Here is a 21,794-nt window from a genome sequence, read left to right as displayed (position 1 = left end):
CCTGCTCTCTTCTTGCAGCTGTGAGTTGGTGCACTATGACTGCATGAAAACCAAAAGAAAAAGAATGGATTTAGGTGAGGGACTGCTGGGCAAACTGTTACAGTAAGGAGGACTACTAGGGAAAGCTAAAAATAGGCAGAAAGCAGCCAAGACTCCAGTTTTAAGGTCTCACATTGAAGATCCACAAAAATGAACAGCCTGACACGCCTACATCAACAAAACAGCATTCTATACGATTGCAATATGAGCAGTCTTTTGCAATACATCAGCAAGAGCCCAGTGTATCTCTCAGCCACAATCTATGCTAAAATAAGAGCAATAGGATGATTCTGCCCCTCTCATTGATAGATGGTGGTGGTGTGAGGGTCTGGCTTAAGAAATCCTTACGTAGTCTATTAAAACAAAATGGTTTGGGGAAACGGCATTACTGTGCATGTATCAATTCAGGTTTTTTTGTGTCACAACAAAGCTGATGCACAAAGGGGAGAGAAGAGTACGAAATGAACAGTTTCTCCCATTCCCTTCGCACCACACATACGTGCCCATAGAGAACAGATGGAAGAAACGAACATTGTGTTGAGAGAGGAAAAGTGTTTGAAGGTTTATCAGGGAAGAAAACCAAGACAGATGTCATGCTTATGTCATGTGTTAAAACCTTGATCATACTTGCAGAAATGGGATGTTCAATATATTGCAGGTCATGAGCTCTGCTCTTGTACTTTGAAAGGACACTGGGTAGGGACCAGGAGAGTTGCTGTACCTAGTTCAAAAGGTATGCAGGGGGTGTTGGCCGCTTCCCATTTAAAAAAAGAGAAAGAAAGTGAGACCAAGTGCACAGCAGTGGGGTCCAAGCCACAGGTGTTGGCTCCACAAGGAACACAGGAAAACGTTAACCTCAGAAACTCACAGCACTGTGAGGCTCGATTTTGGGTCGTTCCATGGCAATGGTAATGCAGTTCAGGAAAATGATCACCAAGACGATATGATCAAACATCTTGTGTGTGATGATTTTATTGCACATCATACGGAATCTGCCAAGAAAGACAAAAAGAAAAAAAAAGAGGACACACAGACTAACTATTAATGCTTGACTGGCTGAGGAAAAATGCAGCAGCTCGACGCATGGCAGGGGAATCAAGCGCTCTGTTTGCAAAGCAGATGAGCTACAATCTCCCAATCCCCTCCCTGGCAGAGCCACAAGCTGTGGGCAGAGTGGGGTATGAACAGAAAAGGATCCGAGCTACAGAATTAGGCCACAAATTGGAAGCTCTGGTAAGGTTCACAGAGGGCTTTGGGTCACTTGAAATGGAGCAGCTGCTTCCACAACTTGGACACACGGCCAGGCTTGGATCCGCTCTCCTGCATTGTCTGTAGTGCTCAGGTTTAGCTTAAGTGAAGGAAGAGATATACCCAGCAAGCCCGTAAGGGTTGAGTGCACACGGAACAAAGGGACAGAAGCTATTTATTGTGACAGATGGCTGTACACTGACCCAGGATTTATAATACTGTATTACATTTCCCAAAGTCTGTTTCTGAAAATCTCTCTAATCTTTGTATGAATGAACTCGAATGCTGTCCAGGGCCCACCAGCTCAAAGACAGGAAACCCTTGTTGCGCGTGGGTGCATGTCCAGAGGAACATGTAGGAGAGCATGGAGCCCAGATGGCCCCAGCGTGGCTGGGCTTTGGGAAGGGCAGAGCTGGGGACCTGCAGGAGATGAGAGGGTGTCTTTTGGGGGTTGTTGGGAGAGAGGGGAAGGGAAGGGGGAGGACAGAAAAGTCCAGGCTGAGAGGCAGGTTTAGAACGTCTAGGAGTGTCCTTTGCTGTAAGTGTACAGCCGAGGACAAACTCAGATTTCTCTGATTAATGCAGCACCTCTCCCCCTCGCTTCAAACTCTCCATGCTCTGGTGAGTGAAAAACTTGCAGAGCACTGACATCGCTGATGAAGCAAGCAACGAACTTGATAAAGCTGCTGTCATGCTCTGGGCTATGGTCTCTACTGGATGCTCCTATGGCAGGGCCAAGCCCTCCTGGAGCATGGCTCTCTGCAGCCAGTGGCTTTTATGTGTGACCTCGATGTAGTGCTGATGCCAGGACTGGGAGTTTTGTGGACTGACACAGAGACCCATCTGGGACAGATGGGCAGAGTGAGCCATCGCAACGAGCGTGCCCGTGCCCGGCACGCCACCACCGCTCAAGCACACCTTACCTTGAGTGAGGGGCAAAGATGTAGATGGACCAGGAGTCTCTCTGTTTGCAGCAGCTGGGGAGACGTGCCCGCACCCACGCCTTCATGCGGTCCCTTTTGCTCTAGGAGAAAAATGTACAACAGAAACATACCAGGAGGAAAACACAGAGAGAACTGTTAAAAAAATAACCCCCCAAAACTTCCAAGTGAAGCACTGGATGCAATTTTTCACTGAACACATATCACCAAGCGCTCAGTAAAGCTGCAATAAAATTATCTCCCCCAGAAAAGACCCCGCTGGGCAAGGGAAGGAGCTCTGCCAGCTAGGCAAGGGCTGTGAGCTCACAGGGTTTGGTCTAACTTCCTCCTCCACATGGTAACTGCATCTGGCACAGGGTTAGCCAAGAGCACAAACGTGAGAAATAAAACCCCTGCCCAGAGGACTGATAACCCTCTCCAATCAGCACAGTCCCTCCTGATACTCATCAGATGCTTGCCTGAATCTTCTAAGGATTTTTGGATATTTTTGTGCTGGTTTTATTGGTTGGATTTTTTAAAATATAGAATGCTTATGTCAGGGTTATAAAGGGAGCAGAGGGAGGGATTCCTGACATTTGCTGGGCCAAGCCCTATGTCCATGGAAAGCTGTAGAAATCATTTGGGACTCAAGTTTTGGTCCAGGAATGCAATGGCAAACATCTACCTCTCATTCAGCATGAACAGAGTAGACGGGAGATTATAAAGCCAGAAGGGAATATCGTGGCCAGCCTGAGCTTCTGCATGAACACAGGCCATCCAACTCCCATAAATTAATTCCTGCTTGAAGCCACAGCGCATCCTCAGCCACGCATACTTCTGGTTTAGACTGTCTGCAAGGTCATTTAAGGTCAGGAGGGCAGATTGTAAAAACCTTAGCCAGCGGGACAACTGAAGACATGAAAAATCAGATGCTGAAGGGGAGCCTCATCCCAGCTGTAACAGCCTCTAGATTTGTCACCTTCTTGTCCATAGGTCTGCGAGGGGAGGTCAGGATCTTTAATCCAATTGACATCTCAGTGCCAGCACCTTGTGCACAGACAACCAGCAGAAGCCAAGCAAACATCTCACCCACCACGATGGGGCTTTCCCAGGTCTTCCAAGTAAAGGCACCAGAAGGTAAATCCACAGACCAGTGTGTGCAATGCCATCACAATGCTTTGCATTGACATATAAATAAAAATGAATCCTTGCTCTTTCCTTACCCTTATTTCCCGCTAGCACCTGGGCTTAGATGTGCAGACACGTGGGAATGTGGCCACACGGGCCCTTTGAAGCTTTCTTCTGCAGATGTTCAGAAAAGGAGCTGTGAAGCACAGCACAGGAATAGCTGCTCATACCCCAGGAGTGCCCGGACCCCAGGGCTAAGGCACTTTTATTTATTTTGTCCTGGAAACAGGGAGGGGAGAGTCGTTCAGAGCCAAACTGTTAGCAATTGGAGGTACTCCGGACTGTAAAAATGGGATTTGTTAGGGTAATTGAGTGGAATGGAGGAAGCACTTTCTGTTCCTATACACACTCAGCCAGGGGTCTCATTAGCAATAGGTAATAGCTAGTGTAGTGTCCATTTTAATGAAAGCACTCAGTGACAATCTGAACCCTTCAAAAAATGAAAACCACCTTGTGAAAATAACAAGTAAAGTTTGAACAACAAAAAAGCTATATCTTTCTCCCCCTCTCTGTCAGCTGTCCATTCTTCCCTCCCCTTCTATGTAAACACAGACCACGTCACAGCACACCAGTAAGTTTTGGCCACGTCTTGGCTGTTTTCACATCTCTTTTCCAACTCCAGGCAAGAAGTCAGGACTGCTCCCTTCTCTCTAAACTGTATTTAATAGAGCATGCATCCTCGGGGTTGTGTTATCCCTTCAAGCAGCCTAGTTAGTTTAATTATCCATAGATTTAACAAAGGTAAATAAATGGATAAAAATCAGGTGTCTGCTCAAAGTTGTGGTGAGAACAGGGGTTGCTACCCCAGCCTCTGGACATGGAGTAATAGCTGCGACTTGGTCCAGTTCATTTTGCGAGCTGGAAGGTTTCCAGAAGTATCTTTTATTCAAAGCAGTTCTGGTATTTATCATGGGGATTTGTAGTGAATGGTAATGCGTCAGCAGCACAGAATGCTTCTTTATATTCCTTTTGTCCAATTTTAATGCCAAAGATATTTTGGGGTTTGGCTAATTGTTGCAGCTTGCAGTTCATGGGCTAGATCAGATAACAAAGGCAAAAAGTGATCTTCCATCATGTCTCTCTATTCAGCGTGTTAGAGTAAGGGCAAGCACCAGGGCTTGGCTGGGGCTGGCTCATCTGGGGCTGCAGCCGGGCTGCTCTGTACAGGGCCAAGTACCTCTGCAGAAATCTAAAGTCAAAGGAATTACTCCAGATTTCCACCAGTGGAACAGTGCGGTTCAGTTAATTTGAGCCAAATGTAAGATATTTGTGAAATAAAACTCGAGTATTTCCAGCCTAAGTCCCATCAAATGCTTTCTCCACGAGGTCCAGACACGTATCAGCTACTTACAATCAGGCTGATTGCTGCTTAAGCCTGCATTATGTTCAAAGCGATATATCAATTATGTGGTTTAAATCACATCTATTTGTTCATAAAACACACCTGGACAGGATGAATAAAGATGCAGGGGAAGAAGAAAACCGGTCTTTAATTCAGTTGCCAGTGACTTAGACAAAATCTCCCCGGGTAAGTCCACCCGAACTCCCCCCGCCAGCATGCAGGCAGGGGCCAGGACATGGTGTGATGCTGCCTGCTAACAGGCAGCGGTGCTGCTTTCACCCAGCAGCGTGCTAACAGGGCCCTCTGATCCCACAGCAAGGAGAGATGCTGATAAATAGCTGCTTTTTTTTTTTTTTTTTAGGACTTTCAGATATTAATATACTTCTGAGGGCAGGATGAAAGGCAGTTGGCATTAAAAGATGACTGATGCACTCCTTGGAGTAAGGGAAAGGCTTAGATTTATAAAAGATTTATCATAACAATGGGGGGGAACTGCTGAAAAATGCTCTACAAGCGGCAACGGACCTCCAGGCAAGCTGGAAGCTGCATGGAGGCACTCAGGACCTGATTATTTAATTTTAAATATGCAGCAGGGGCAGGCTGAGAGGGTTTGGGGAGCAGCTGGACTTCACACAACAGAAAAAAGTGCAATAGGCAACACAGAAAGGAGCTGCAATTGCAACGTGCAATGAGGTTTTGGGGAAGAAGGAACACATTTGGTTACAGATTCAGTATTTCTGCCCTGAAAACTCAGCAATTTGGGTAGTAAAGCACCCCAAAAGCATTCAAAATCCAGCAGATACGAACATCAAAGACCTCGCAGCAGATCCCTGATCTCGGTCACAGCCATGTGAACCCAACCAGGCAGCAGATCGCTCACTCTGTGAAGTTTCTCCTTGTCTGCATTCATGCAATGAAGCACAGATTTCAGCCCCCTGATTTTGTATTTCTGGGGAGAAGAGCTATCAGGGGCCTGATTCTGGCCCCTCAGAGGGATGTAAATTCAGAATAAACTCACTGAAGGCAGCAGAGCGGCACTAATATAATGGGAGCCTGGGAGATCCAAACGAAGCCTTTTCACTTCCTTTTATTTCTGCGCAGAGGCAATCAAAACCAGCCAGCAAGGAAAGATGTGAAGCTTTGTTGCAGAAGGGCATATTTAGGATTACTTTGATCTGAATAACAGTTGAGTTCTTTTCTTCTTTTGTTGGTGGGGGAGTTTTGAATTTTATTTTTTCCATTTAAAAAAATAATTACTTTTTTCCTGACTTTCTCAAGGCTAATTTAGGGGCAAAGCATCACCCCAAACGTCAGGAGGGAAGCACAAAGGGAAGCTCCGCAACCTGGGGGCTCATTTTGCTAATCTAAGCAATATTTTCTGATCCATCTGGTTTAGTGATTTGCTGTGAAGACATTTCAGAGCACAGGGAAAGGCACCAGCCAGCTGTGGATGTCCCAGTTGTGGCTATACCGGGGCTAGGGCACAATTTATTTACCGTATTCTTTCCCTAGGCATTTGCTTCTGAGCACTCCGTGGGAAAGGACTGAGGGACCTTTGGTCTAACCCAACATGGCCAGCACAGAAGATGACATTTAGTTTTTACCCTAGAAGTGGCTGCCATTATAAAGATTTAAAAAGTGCATCTTATCCAACAGCCTATCGTCAGCAGTGGCTGGGGCTGCAGGGCCGGGTGGGACAGGAGAGGAAGGACATGTCCCATCACATGATGTTCAGTGCAAGGGGGCTGCTGGCTTCTGATCTGGCAGGGGGAAAGGAAGGGACCTGCGGGATGTTTGGATCAGGCGAGCTGGAAAAAGCAGCAGATGTTGGAGCATGAAAAAAAATTCTCTAGCTAGCAATACAGACCATGGTCTCCTGATCACTTTTAATAGTGTTTTTTCCAAAAATAATTACTGCTCCTTTTCTTAAAAATTCAATTTATTTTATGGAGGTTAAAAACCAGGTTAAGACAATCAGTAAAAATCCCAGGCTGAGGATCCATGCTGGAGATGTAATGGGATAATGGCTTTTTTTAAAGGCGATTCACAGCTGAGTGACTCCATTCTGCCAGTACTAACTCTCCTCCTGTTCCTTCTCTGGAGTCACTGCTGCCTTTCACATCCCTCCACATGCTCCAAGTTCCATTTTCATTCAACAAAGTCAGTAAAATACAGTAAAATCATGTCCACAAGCTGCAGCTTTCCTGTTCTCAGTACTGCCCCGGTTACCATCACGTGGCTCTACCCAAAACCCATCCGCTTCACCAACAGACACAGTTACCCCCTGGGGATGACACATTAGACCATCACATTTTTAAGCCCAAGAACAAAGTAAACAGAGGTAACCTGGGAAGAGCAGGAAACACCCTAAAACTGTCCTTGGGACATCCTGACCCACACCTAACAGCCAGGACTGTGGGCATCTTGCTGCCCAGCTCAAGCCCCTCTCTGCCAGCCACACGAAAAACCTCGGAAAAGCAGCCAAATTCCTCCTGCTCCCTAAGATACAAACATCCACAGGGAAAAAGACCCAGGGACCCTCGTCCCTTCCCTGCGCTTACAGACCTTTTAGTCAATATTTCCTAAATGGCACTTTGCAGGCCTGTGAAAGAGAGATGCTTATTGGCTTAATGCCTCTTCATACGGAAATTAACGCAAAGCCTTGGAAATTACCACTGTCTCTACAGGACTCACCCTGCCTTTTCGTTGCCTGTTGATGTCAATAAAAATTTGCTGCTGTGTGTGGGGGCAGAAAGCTGAATAACAGTTGGAGAGCAGGGAAAGTGACTTGTTTTTTAAATAAATAAAGAAAAATAAACCCAGAAAAGCATATATTTCCAAGAGGTAGTTTTTCCTCTGCACCTGGTGGTGGAACCTGGGGAGTTCTGCCCTGATCTCTCCATCATGAGCTATCTGATACTGCACTGAAATACTTAATATGACGCCAACCCCATTTCTGATGGCATCCACAGCCCAGAGACCTTCTGGTGCTCTTCTGCGTGACTCTCAGTCTGGTCTGGTGGTGATGGTGAGACCTGGTCCCTGCAATAGGCCATCGCTTTGCACCCAATTCACGCACTCCTGAGACAGTTATGACCATCACTTTGACAAGGGAAAAAAAACCAAAATGATCACTTGACCCTTACCATGTTGCCTTCATCATCGCAGTCATCGCAGTCCTGTCGAGGGTCATCAAGGTGGAGCTGGTGCAGCAGCAGGCCCGGAGAGGTCTTGCCATTGCAGTCCTGGTGCTCGGAGGTGGAGGTTCGGCTGCTGTGCATGCTGCTGGTCCGGTACAGGGAAGGCACCTGCAGGGTATCCTGGAGGTCGAAGGAGCCTTTTGTTTCCAGTGACTCCATGCGATGAGGCAAAGAGCCATTGAAGCTGCCGGCCCGGCTGGAGCGCTCCTCATCCGAGCTCTCCCCTTCCTCCGAGCTCTCCTTTCCCTCCCCGGAAAGGAGGGACCTGCGCTCGCCACTCTGGCCCCGACGCTTGAGGCTGGGGGCCCGGCCGATGCTGTTCCAGCTGGAGCGGCGGCTGTTCCAGCTGCTGCTGGTGCGCCAGGGGCTGTGCGGGGAGCTGCGGGCGCTGGGCTACAGGAGAGAGAGAGAGCATCAGCTCCATGCCGCCCGCCCCATGCTGAGCTGCTGCTGCGCCAGCTGGGGAGGATGGATGGACAAACAGCCCCGCAAGCCCAACAGACACATGCTGAGCCTCCACAGGAGGAGGTGACATGAGTACCGGGGACTTGAGCTCATAGGCAGTGGGGTCCATGGAGATGCCGCTGGCCCGGCGGGACTCGTAGCCCTGCGCTGCATCTCCAAACATGGCGCTCTTGGGCATGGGCATCGGCGTGGCAGCGGTGTGTATGATCAGTGGTGGGGTCAGGCTCTTCTTCAGCTCCGGGTGGTCACTCAGGGCCATCACTGGAAGACACAAGTGGGTTTTAGCTGTCATACCTCAAGGGGCACATCTAAACCTGCTCTCGGGATCAGGTGCCAACAAGAGAGGAGAGCAGATGCAGATCATCATCTGCTGCCCCTCAACTTTCCAACCAGCTCCAACTTTGGGAACTTCCTTGCCCATGCTGGGGCTCTCTCCATCCTCTTTCCCCACGGCTCCTCCACCTGTGCACCTGCCGAGACCCCAAAAGCCCAGACCTCAGGCTCAGCAGGGAGATTATGGCCCGAATGTCATCTGGTCTGTCTCTGTCTGCATCCCATGATCCTGCCACACACCTGCTGGCCTTGGTCAAGCCTGCCACAACTTGGACTATGCCATTCTCTCTGGGAGGGCTCTTCTCTTTGGAACAAATTGTTTTCACAGAAAACCAAGGTTTCTGCAGAAGGGTCTGTCCTCCCAAGGGTTGTTACTCACAGGCTGGATTTGACAAGTTCTTCTTAAGTCCTCCCTCCTCTTCCAGGCTGCGGTGAAAGAGATCCATCTCGGAATCAGACTTGGAAGCATCACCCTGGAGCAAAACAGAGGGCTTCAGCAAGGGGGGTGACAGGCCATGGTGCACGGACACCCCTTTGAAACGGATTCCCATCTCCAACACCACACCTATGGATCCACTGAATTTTGTACCACGATGCAACATCACCTTTCACAAAATGACGCATGCACATATTTATACCACAGACTAATTAACCTCCTACCAGGAAGACAGACTGCCTTTGGCTCCAAATGTCGTCCCAGAAAGGGATCAGAAAAAAAACCCTATTGCTTAAATTTTGCTGCTGGAATTGCACACTAGGCAAATATTCAGGAAGGACAGATATCTGATGAGCAATTTTGGGACAAAAATTGACCCTACTCATCGCTCTTAATTTATACACTATGGCTTAAACCCCCTGTGTGTGGCTCTTTCTAGTAGTGCTTTGATGAAGCAATCCCGGACTCCGAAAGGGCACAAGGGACCCCGACTCCAACGCAACTAGTGGGCACATGTCAGTAGATGCCTTCACCAGCGCAGAGAGGATCCAGGTGGCAGAACCCGATAACGACTGCCTTGGGTGGTCATTCCCCTCCCCGTTGAGAGACACAACAGAACTAGAAGTTTGGTGATTTATGCTGTATCATTTGGGGGATTTAAATTCCACTGTTTCATTTCAAACAATGGAGTTTGAACGAGAGCTGCCCGCTTTGGCATGGGCCTGTCCTCAGGAGGAGAGAGAAGAGGTTTACCATTGCTCGTAGCGTGGTGCCTGGGCTCTCGCTTGGTCTTGCAGAATGGACCCGATTAGGGACGTCCCTGGGCGCCCCACTGATTCTGTCCATTGGCACTGCAGAAAGGCGCTTAGGGTGTGGTATAGTCAGGATACACCCGACGGGCAATGGTGCTCTCCAGAACAATACCCATCCAAAAGAGGAGGATACGCAGCTGAAACCGCTGCTCTGGCAAAGGGCACCAAACCCCGTTACAATGTCCACTGGGAGGGAGGAGATGGGATGGGAAGGGAAGGAGGATGCTGGGATGAGAGAAGCCAAGCAGACCCTCACTTCAGCTGGGAGAGACCAGGAGCCCCAGAAAACCCCACCAAGGCTAAGCTGTGCCCCTGGGAGCCCTGGCCAGCGCTGTGGAGGTTTGGTGCTTGGGTACCTGTTGGTTGTAAAAACCCAGAGGGGCCCCAGCTTGGGACTGGAGGAGAAGATGGCATCTCACACAAGGTCCAGTGTCCTGCACCTCTCTATTAGGCAAAACCCCAGAGGAATGAGCCCTAATACTGCCCCATGGGGTCACTAAACAGTTAAGGGTTTTTTTTTCCAGGGCAGACTGGACACTCTCAGACACATGTTTTAGACAAAAGAGTGTGATGTGAAGTGTTGGCTCAAAACCTCCCCTCCTGAGAATCCAGGACTTCTGTGCTATTCAGAGAAGCTCATCCTGCAGGACGCCGACTGGAAAGGTCAGGAATGCACCTTGCAAGGGGGAGCAGTAAAGTCAGGCTGGCCTGAACTTTGCTGGATTCAAAAACATGTCTCCGTATGAATGGGGGCTCCAGCTGGCTTCAGGTACGCTCCCTGCGGAGGCTCCCAGCTAAGCCCATTAGTAAGCCTGCCAGGAATTACTCATTCTCCCTCACAGGTTATTAAAAAGCAATAAATAATGGGAAGAATTTTATGTGATTTGTATTATTGGAGTGCTCTTTAACAGTCCAAAAGAAAGTTTTAGGGTGCACAATGAGATGTGTGCCGAGATGGAAAAGCAGAGCTATGTTGGGACTTCCCACCCCCCTTCCAAGCACCAAACCCCACATCTGGAGGGCAGAAAGCATCCCCTCCGAAACACCACGTGCCAGACTCAGTATGGTGCAGGCAAGCATCGCGCAGCTGGGGCTGCTGCCCGTTACCTGTTCTTGCACTCCCAGTTTGCCTTTCTGGATAGAAAAGGGGTTATGAGAGAACAGGGAGTTAAAAACCTTTTGGGACATGAGGGTACATCAAGATGGACCAGGTGGTACAATGGCTAAAGCAGCCTGTACCGAAGGGGAGTGACACACTGGGATACGATGGGAAAGGGCTTTTGTACTGAGGAAAAAGCCAGATTTCTCAGAAAGGACAGAAAGGGAAGGGAGTGGTAAAGAGAAAGATGAGGTTGGCAGAAGAGTAAGGTTTGGGGTGTACTGCACTTTGGAGATCCACAGCTTCCTCAAACCTGAATGGGACCATTTCACATCCTGACCCATGCTGTAATGCATGGGGGGAGGGAGGGGGGGAGGAAGGGGAAGGGGGGGTTCAATTTTCACACTTTCAACAGCAGGACGGAATGGGGAATCAAAAAACAGACAAGAAAAGGAAGGAAAGGAGAGAGAAGGGGAGAAGGGCAGCGTGCGGCCGCAATGGAGAGCCAGGCTGGGGCACCCACTCTACCTGGCACAGGGAAGGGGTGGAAGATCTCAGATGGAGCTAAGCCCTTCAAAGGGACCAGCCTTCCCTTTAAATTGTTTCAAACAGAACTTGCTTCAGCTCTTAAGTAATAATTGTGCAATGAAACACCAGCTAATTATTGAAAACATGATTATTTTGTGGGTTTTTTTGCAGCTGCATAATAGGATCTTTATTTATTATGCCTTCATTAAGCAGTAATGGAGGCTTTTAATGAATGTTTGATTAACACAATATCAGTCCTCTTACAGCCAGGTGAAATACCTAATTTAAGAAAAAAAACCACCTGAATCTGCTGTGAGTTCAGATCCCTCCTCATCCCCACAAGCTGAGACACCCGTTTAAATCAGTGGGGTGCCCAAAGGTGGCAGGGGTCTGCAGGCAGGGGGGCACCGCCCCATCCTGAGGGGCTTTGCCACACGAGCGGCCCCAGCATCTCTTCACAGCAACAGAAGTTAGTCTTTCCCTACCTACTCGAAAACCACACGTCATTTTTCACCTTGTTGTGTTTCCCCCTCCTCAGGGGTGGCTCTCCCAATGCTCCTTGGCACGTTTTGGCAGCCCACAGGGCTGTGGGAGGTTACACACCATGGCAGGAGGGCACAGCTGGTCCCACCGGCTTAATTTCATGCCTCCAGGGCAATGGATCTTTCCTCCAGTTGCTGCATGGGATGCAAAACTCATCCCACTCCAGGCTGGGACAAAAAGTTTAAGAAAAACTGATCAGCTTTGCGATCTGGATCTCTGGACAACGGTGTCTTGCTAGTGATGTAACAGACAATTTAAAGTCTTTGGTTGTAACAGAGAGAAACATGGGAAACCCATTGAAAGAGAAGAATGTAAGCACTTTCCCTTCACAAGGAAAATCCCACTGAAACTGATATGAATGCAAAAGGTAAGGGATGCAAGAAAAACACCATCCAAAGTCCCTACTGCAGGAGAAGGGACTGTGCCCTCTGGTTGAAGCTCAGAAGAAGTCACAGTTCATATTTCTCCAAGGATGCTACATCCAGAGAGCAGGTAATGTCCTGCAGAGGAAAGGATGGAGGGGCTGGAGGACCCGAGGTTTTAGGGAGGGAGGGGGGCACAAAGGAGGGGAAGAAACAAACCTATGAGTGAGGACAGCTGGGGACAAGGGGACATGAAACCAGGAGGATTACCAATGGAAGAATAGACTTTGGAGGTATTATTATTATTAGGAACTCCCCTGAGAAGGGAACTTTATGCCTGACAAAGAGGAGTCATTGCTTGCTTCAGAGAGAAGTCCCCAGGGCAGGGACCCAAGAGTTCAGGCAGCAATTTCAAATCAGCAGCTCGATCAAACAGAGTCCCCTGCTCACCTTCCCTGCACTAGCACCAGGCTCGAGTTAAATCGGAGAATGCGCGGACAAAAATAACCACGTTGCAGAAAGTCCTGTGTGTGCCTCTTGCAAGAGAAGCAGGTTACCAAGTAAAAACGAAGGGGGGGGAAGAAGAAGAAGAAACTCAATCCTGCAAAATATATTGCTCCGTATTTAAAGTTTGGAACAGGTCCTTTTTGTTTCTCAACTGCTTATATACATCTGCTGCCTAGCAACTGGGGCTGCAAAGCCATGCACTAAAATTAACGAGGTGCTTGCAGATTGAGGAAAGGCACTCAAGGACCAAGGAGATAAAGCCAGGAGCCCTGGGATTGTGTTTCAGCCCAGAAATCTGAAGGAGAATGGAAAAAAAAAACCAAACCAACAACTCAGAAGAAGGGTCAAGTGCAATCACAGGAGGGAGACGCTGGGGTTTGTTTACAGCGAGAGATGATCTCTCTATTAATTCTGCTTAAGAGAGGATCCTTTGTGCGCTGGATAGCAAAAACCATAACAAGATCTTTTGCAAAACTACATGCCAGCAAAGCTGAATAGACACAAACCAGCAGGGCTAGACCTGGCTCCTGACCTCCAGCAGACATTTGCTCCCCATCTGCTGCAGGAAACTTGGGTTGAGCAAAGGGATCTCTTGATCCTGTTGCAACTTACTGGAAGAATGTGGAGAACTCAGAATAACAAATGACATGGAAGGAAGATTATTGTTAAAATGCCATCATCAAAGCCTGAGATATAAAATAGCACTGTAATCAGGGTCACAAATTATAGAAATCTGGTGCGAGTTCATTGAAATCACCATGGTTGGGCAGAGTTGGCCAGAGGGGACTTGATCTCTGGAGGCTGTGCTGGATCCTGGTCCCTGCACTCGCCTGTCAAGACCTGTGCAAGCACCACTGGCTTCAGGATGTCTCAGTCCTTTCCTGAATCAGAAGTTACTCCCTGATTTACACTGCACTTAAAGGACATCTGCAGCTTACAAAGAAATCCTAGAGCTGACTTGGACCAGCCTGGTGCTGCCCCAGCAGAGGAGAAGCAGGGGAAGGCAATGGGGCAGCCCTGCTGCAAAAAACAGCTGAAAGGAAATCTGGGGGGTCACTGCAGGTGGTTTGGGGGGTCACCGCGGGTGGTTTCACTGACTCCAAGAAATACGTACCCTCAAGGACATGGTTACTGGAATAAAATCACAGCGTACTAAGCCAGGGCATGAATGTGCAGGGAGTTACACCATGGTGCCAGCTGGCCGCAAAGCGAGCGTGGGGTAAATCGCTGCCCAGGGAAATGCGCGTGGCGCAGCTGGTGTGCGGGAGCAGGAGCAAGCCGGCAGGCGAGCACAGGGATGCTCTAGCATGAAAAACGGGGCTGAGCCAAGGACTGAGTCAAGGACCAGAGGTGTCAGCCTCCCTCAAGGACCAGGGGTTGGAAAAGGGGCTTCTGCGTTCAAAGGCTGCATCCTTTTCTCTAAAAAGCAGGTGCAGCAGGTGATCTCCCACTTTGGCGACCTTCAGAGAATAAATTTGCTAGACTAAACAAAGATTTGGTTTCGAAGCCGTCATCACAAGCAGACAAGGAGCTTTTTACCTCTTCTCAGGCAAGGGAACATTGTGCTATTTGGGAGAACCTGGCAGTGACCTTCCCTTTGGCTGAATGGTGGGGGAGGTTTACAGACAAAACCAGCTACAACAAGTAAAAAAGAAAAGCACCAACACAGAGAGAGACGATACAAAAAAAAAATAAATTTCTTCTTGCTATCTCCTGGTACAACTCCATCAATTTAACTCTAAACTGTGCTCAAGAAATAAAAACAGTTCTGTGCATAGCTGTTCATAGGGTGGTAGGATATTATGATACATAAGCAACAAATCTTAAATAATATTTAGTCATCCCAGAACGCTTATAAAAAAAAAAAAAATCAGATAGCGTGTAAAAGCACAGCCTGTACAAGCAGATCCCGGTGAGCAGTTTTATATTATATTTACCTCTCCAACTGCTGGGTGGGATGTAAAGGTCCCCTCCCCTTACTGATGTCCTTAGACAGTCGGACAATGTTTTCAAAGAGCAGGTGGGCATTGCAGGTCCCTCATGCTGGGGACTAGATGACATGCTCACTTGCTCTGAGTTGGACAGTTGGAAAGACAGTAAGATAAAAAAAAAAAAAAAAAAAAAAAAGTTGAGTTCAAAACTAAGTACCCCCCTGCCCTTCCATGAAAGCCTCCAGCAATCCAGGATGTCTTGTGGGAGTCCCCAGCCGGAGGAAACAGATGGCAGAGACCAGAAATCATGTACTTTAAAATGTACAGAGCATTGCAGGGCTGGGCGCAGGAAGAGCTCCATGAACGTATACCATCAAAAAATTTAATCATGTCACTGATCTCTTACCAGCCTGAGTAAGTTTTCAGGAGGGGCTTTTAATCTGGCTGACAAACACAGTGAGAACTGTTTCAAAGACACTGTCATAGCAGCGATCCCATCCGCAGTGCCTGACTCACCGCTGAATTCCCACTCCTGCATTAATGCTAACAATGCTTTTCATTTAAGCCCTTCATTTAGAGGGCTTGCTGTATTAAATCACACTGTGGCTAAGAAAAAGAAAGGGAAAAAATAAATAAGAAAGAAACCTTAATTTTTCAGCCACTTTCTTCATAAATCTTGTAAACATATTGCTGTCCATCTCAGAAATAAAATTCCAGGATCTGGAGGCCCTGAAACTTTAGAAGTAATCAAAGGCATAAGCCTGAGGACATTACCTCTGTCTGGAAACCCTCTACCAGGATGGCCACCAGCAGGTTAAAGAGAACGTAATTCCCAAACGTCATGAGAGCAATGAAGTAGAGAGCAGCCCAGGAGGAGGTCGATGCCATGCCATTGTAGAGGACCTTGTTCCAGTCTTCCTGGGTCAAAATCTGCAGAGGAAGGGTATCAGGAAAATGGAAATACTGGAGGATTGTGTGCTGTTTTCCCTGAGCCGGGATGGGTATCTGTGCTCTGGATGGGTCAAATGAGCATCCCACTTCTGGGGTATCCACCATAACCGTGGGAGGATAAATCTGACCCAAGCCATTTTCTGAGCCAGAGAAGAGACAGGACCAAAGTGACCGTGACTCTCATGCTGCTGGTAAGGTCCCTGCCCAAACTGCCCCAGCTGCCACCCGCACCAAGGGACGTGTTCAGCCATAACAGAGTGCAACGTCACGTGGGTCAGACCTTTCCTTTGGTCACCAGAACAGCTAAAAGTCTTTCACAGTTACCGCAGTTACACAACTCAGAGCTGCTAGAACAAAAAACTGCACGTATCAATTATGGGCATAAAATGGATTCTGTTCTTTGTCAAGATATCACTGCAAATGGTCCCGATCTCCTCCTCTCCATCTCCAACCTCTACACTTATTTTCACCCACCCAGCCCACACCTTGAAAATGCAAGAACCTGCTACCTCAGCAGCCCCTCATCATTAGCTTTCTGATTTATTCTGTAAAACAGTCTGAAACCCCCCCGTGTTCCTGCACTTGTGGTTTTAGGTTGTCTCCCTTCCACGGGAATGAGCTTCACTAAGCTCTGTCAGATGCTTTGGAAAACAACCCCAGTCCCTGAAGTCCCAAAACGAGCAGGAGTTGTGGCATTTTTCATTTTGTACCTGGAAAACAGTGACGATGGCCCAGAGCAAGGAATCGAAGTTCTTCCTGTCAGGCAGCGTGTCGCCATCTCGCTCCGAAGCAAACTTACACCCGAAGAGGTGCATCCCCAGGATGCTGCAGAGGAGGGAAAGCAGGGGCTCAGCAAGAGGCCCACGCTATAAAGCAGTAACGATAACAGCAGGGCTGACTGTCCTCTGATTTCACCTGGGCAATTATTTTTATTTTTTTTATAAGATGAATCACTCTTTCACTGAAAAATACGCCTCAAGATCATGCAAACCAAGTGTGAATTTGGGTCAAATCTGTCAAAAGTTTCAACTAAAAAGTATGCCTGCTCTTATTTGTCTTCTGCTTTGTTTTTTTTTAAAGTCAAAACATTTTGTTTAGAAAATGTTGAAACACAATGTTTTGACTTTCTGTTTTGCAATGGCACATTTTCAGCAAAATATGCTTAAATTGAATTAGGATGACAAAAAGGGTTTCTGTGAAATGCCTGAATGAGACATATCAGGGGACCTCAAACAGACTTTTCAATTTTGACAAGAAAACAGAATACCTTTCATTTTAGATTGATATTAAAAGAATAATTTGTTTTCCCCTGGTCTCGGCCAGTAACCTGAACAATGAAATTATTTACAGCTCTACTGAGCGCCACAGCTGCAAATGGTGGTTTTGGAGTGAAATGTCTCACTGGGAGACTGGCTTCCTTCAGCCTTCCCAGTAACTGGATTGCTGGAATACCAGAGCTGGCTGTTACAAGGAGACAGCCTCTTCTCAAAATCTAGACCAAAATCCAAAAATCTGGGGCTATGCTAAGCCTATTTCTAACATTTCCACTTCTCAGAAGAGGCCACGCAAGAGCATAAGCACCACCGTGGCTGACTTTATTTTAGGAACATCACCCTCTCCTTGGCAATATTTTTAGCGCCAGGCTTTCTGCTAGTCAGAAAGTAACGGGACCACTGTCTTGGGGTGATGTCAAGGAATCATCCAGCTGAAATATTTTCCTTGCAAAGGACGGATGTCTTGTTTGGTCAGAGTTAAGAGAATTTAGTCACAGCAGCAAACCACCACCAGTGCCAGCCAATGATACTGGTCCTGGGACCATTCAGCTCAGCCATGTCCCGGTATGGACCCTTACATCTCCTCACATCACCATGCGATCCCACCTAAACCCCCAGAGCAACCTCAGGATGGGGAATCAGAAGCGCTCACCTAAAGATGAAGATGAAGAGCATCAGCAACATGCAGAATGTGGCCACGTTGTCCATGGTCTTCATGAGGACTACAAGCTGGCGCTGGAGGGCTGGCATGAAGCGGACCAGCTTCAGAACTCGCATGAGTCGAAAGGTCCGCAGAACCGAGAGCCCCCCACCTTGCTGGCCCACTATCTCCCACACGCTGAGGGAGAAAAAAGGTCATTGCAGTATGAGAAGACAAAGATTAACACAAAGGCACAGAGGAGAGGAAGCAAAGGAAGGTGAAATTCAGAAAGAAGAGGGTTGGAAAGTGGGCAGAGATGCACTGCCAATACCCCTAGTGAGCTGGACTCCATCCAGGCTTGCAAAGAGCAGAGCCCCAGTAGAGTGTCAAAAACACGCCTGCAAATCAGTGGCTGCAGCTGCAGGGGCAATTACAGCCTTTGCACATGCCAAAAAACCAGAGAGCTACTTAATTGGGCACTGGTTGTACCATTTGGATCCCAGACTTTCCCAGGACATTGGGACTGATAGCCTTCTGCTTGGGCCTCTCTCTAAAATGACCATAAAATAACCCCAAGATATGTATTAGCAACCGTGTCCAAGTGCATTAATTTACAGCAGAGAAGTATAAAGTGTCACAGGAAGGTATTTATGCCCACTCTCCATTACGTTCTGTTTAATTAAACAGCCAAATGAGGGGAAACACACATAAAGAAGTCTTTAGGTTTGTACCTAATGACCACGATGATCCCATCAAAGATGTTGTATGGATTCTTAATGTAGCCAAAAGGACCATAAACAAGGACCTTCAACAGCATCTCCAGGGCAAAGAGGCTTGTGAAGACTATGTTGCTGATCTCCAGGGCATTGGTAAGCTCCTCAGGCTGGGGAAATAAGAGGAGGAAAGGGAGACAGTAAGCGGCACAGCTCCATATCCAGAATTACACCTGGAAATAAAACAAGCCCCAAAACTGCAAGTGTAGAAATACCAATGCTAATGGTGTAGCGAGAAAATGGCAATAGCTCACTCAAAGCCCAGGAGAGAGAAGAAAAATACTATCACTGTTTAAGATTTATACATCTGTTGTAAATTGAACAGGTAAATCCAGACATGGGCTTCACGTTAATCGCAGCTTTAGTACCACCTCAGGAGGTTTGTATAGAAGTGATGTGTATCGAGTCTTAACACTTTCACACCTTCCAAGCCAATTCACCTTATGCAGAAGGGAAAGTCAAACCATTTTCTCATATAAACGTCCTTTTAGGGCCTGTCTTTTTATTTAGTGCCTCATAAAAAAACTTCAAGCGAAGATTTTTCAAAAGCAGAGATTTGAGGTGATATAACTGGAATGGCTTAAAAAAAATCCCTCATTATCAGGAGGCCCCAGATACTACTACTGAGGAAGGGCCCAATCCTGGCATTCCAGACTGGCAGTCTAAAAATAGAGGTATGAAGCAACCTTAACAAACAGACTTCCAGTAATCTTAGACCTAAATTAATACCTTTCATGTTTTTCTCGCATATTTCACAGAGGGTTCCCAACAATGCCTGCAGACACCCAGCGCTGTGCTTTCCCTGACGGGTGGGCGAGCATAATTGGAAAACATATGGCAGAAGACAAAAACCGGTGGCGTAGTCTGTTTAGGATCAGTTAGTGGCAAAGACAGGAGCAGAATCTGCAGTACCAGATCCCTTCTCCCCATTTAACCCCAACACACAGCCGAAACTGCATGTTTCTACTTAAAGGCTTTGTTAAAACTGGGAGCCGAGGTCCTGCTGGCAGATAGCCGCGAGGTCGCGCTGGCCATGCCGAGGTGCCCCGCAGGGCAGTGGGCTGGCACAGTTCACTAAATACTTTATGCACACTGGGTGCTGGATTCCTCTTAGGGGTAGTTTGGCACTTAACTCAGATATTTTTCTAAATCCCCATGTGTAACCACCCACAGGTTTAGATGTCTGAACACCACGGTGAGTTACAGCCAGATGTGCAGGTTCACGGCAGCTACACCATGAGCAGATGCCAATGTGCAGCACGTGCTGTTGACTACCCTCATCGCTTACATGAAACACCTTCATGGCTGGCCCAGAACTTCCTACAACAGACCAGGAGCTGCCACTTGCAGCACAAGCTGTAAGGTTTGACAAGAGGCGCCCTACCCCCAACCTGACACCATGGGAGCCAGGAGAGGGGATGGCTCAGGGGAAGGGTCAACGCTTGATCAACTGTGTTTCAGAACCCCAGGAAACTGCAGCAACCAAAGGCTTCACAGATAAATTCACGTGGGCATTCAACTCTTTCTTTCTCAGGGTTGAAGTCTCCAGACACAGCTGGCCAGGCAAGTTCCTCCAACCCACTGTGATGGTAGATGGGGACCCAAACTGATCTGATCGTGGTAGTGTAATCCCTGAGGACTTGCACTGATACCAGTGGGAGCTTGTGATGACACAGCAATGGTCACAGGATAGCAAAGGGGGAAACAGCAGCACTGAAAAGTAATAAAAAGGAAAAAAAAAAAAAGTGGGTGTTGAACGCTTCCTATACCTCCAACATCCTCACTGAGGAACAGATCCCTGGGCTAGAGTTTGCCAAACACACCCAGTATATAGCCCAAATTGCCTCCTTGCTGATCTAGAGCTAAAATACAAATGCTCCAGCTTCCGATATTAAACACAGCCCTGGTTTAAAATCATATACCTATGGGAACACTCAGACACAAAGTAATAAATAGGCCGAGAACTTATATGTCAAGCTGCACCTCAGGACAATTTCAAATAGCTGAAAGTCTACATTAGTCACCAAAAAAATGCCAACTCATTCATGAGTGCCCCAGCGCCGAGGCAGGCTGTGCTGTTATCATTACCACAGCAATACTGCTCGAAAGGAAACATGTTCCTGGAAGCTTTCCTTCTCATCCATCAGCGCCACTAACCTGGTCCCTGGAGGCTGATTTCCACCTTCTGTTTCTCCCTCTGTGACTGCACTGCCAAATCTAACCAGCCCCGCAGGTGCAACCCGGTTAAGTCACTCGATGGGTGAGCAGCATCCAGCACCTTCCGCAGCCGTGGCACCCCTTCCCTGTGGGGGCTGACACGGAAAACCCAACCAGTCCTGACAGGGCTGTTGTGTCAATAGTGTGGATTAATGAAACCACACTGCGCGAGCACCTTCTGGTGGAAGATGTTACTGGGATGTACAAATCCGAATGGGAAGTGCTGGCAGGGCACAGCTGGGTGATGTGGGGAGCCACGAAGGGAGCAGTGCTTATTCTGCAACTCTCCCAGGACCCCCAGCACCCACTGGAAGGGCTGTGACCCCCCCCCAGCCCACGATACATCCCTCCCAGCCCACCCGGCTTGTGAGAGCCCTGGCACTGCTGCAGGAGGGCCACGGGTCAGCCCGTGCAGCATGGTGATGCACAACACCTGCAGCAGCACTGGATCCATCGATCTTCCCCTGCTTCACCCCGAAAAAGCTGCCTGGCCCCCCACTCCACCTCCGCACACTCTTTTCCACTTCTCTTGCAGGAAACAGTTTTTAATATCTGAGACATTGGGTGCTCATAATAAAAATGAAGAGCGGGATCTCCTGAACCAGAGGTGAGAGTTAATATCCAAAAATCTAACATTAATGGCCAAAATGGGTTGAAAGAAGAAGGGAAAACTTCCCTTTCACCTGGCCAGGAGAAAAGGAGGGTCTCCTGGGCAGCCTGGAGCTCTGCCAGGGGAGGACGAGGCGAGCAGCTGCTAGAAGCACACAGCAACCAGACCCAGCAGAAACTGAGGAGTTTTATTTTGCTTTGGAAAACAACACAGCCCTAAACAGTTGAGATGAGGCCATGCAAATTACTCAGAGGGATATTTGCAGCCAGCTGTGGATTGCTCTTCCCCAAGCCCCTGCCTCCCACACGGGGGGTCCCCAAGGCAGTTCATGAGCCCTTGCAACAGCTCTGCATCCCTTCCAAGGGATCCATCGCTG

General features: G+C 48.0%; 1 protein-coding gene across 13 annotated transcripts in view; it reads right to left on the bottom strand.

Annotated features, from left to right (window-relative positions):
• CACNA1G (calcium voltage-gated channel subunit alpha1 G) overlaps positions 1 to 21,794 on the bottom strand; it is a 102,743-nt gene that overhangs the window by 49,904 nt on the left and 31,045 nt on the right. For all 13 annotated transcript variants that reach the window (XR_003399692.1, XM_026861344.1, XM_026861351.1 and 10 more), the window contains exons 10-18: positions 18,550 to 18,701; positions 17,831 to 18,016; positions 16,615 to 16,729; positions 15,728 to 15,883; positions 9,115 to 9,208; positions 8,479 to 8,663; positions 7,884 to 8,330; positions 2,211 to 2,311; positions 908 to 1,031 (exon numbers count right to left, since the gene is read on the bottom strand). Coding sequence is in view for 12 of the 13 variants with exons in the window: in XM_026861344.1 (XP_026717145.1) it covers positions 908 to 1,031; positions 2,211 to 2,311; positions 7,884 to 8,330; positions 8,479 to 8,663; positions 9,115 to 9,208; positions 15,728 to 15,883; positions 16,615 to 16,729; positions 17,831 to 18,016; positions 18,550 to 18,701 (1,560 nt within the window). In the remaining variant the exon portion in view is untranslated. The remainder of the gene's footprint in view (positions 1 to 907; positions 1,032 to 2,210; positions 2,312 to 7,883; positions 8,331 to 8,478; positions 8,664 to 9,114; positions 9,209 to 15,727; positions 15,884 to 16,614; positions 16,730 to 17,830; positions 18,017 to 18,549; positions 18,702 to 21,794) is intronic.

Source organism: Athene cunicularia (genome assembly GCF_003259725.1).
Source record: "Athene cunicularia isolate RWA chromosome 18 unlocalized genomic scaffold, athCun1 chr18_part1, whole genome shotgun sequence".
Lineage (NCBI taxonomy): Eukaryota > Metazoa > Chordata > Aves > Strigiformes > Strigidae > Athene > Athene cunicularia.
This window is presented reverse-complemented; position numbering and strand designations above follow the sequence as displayed.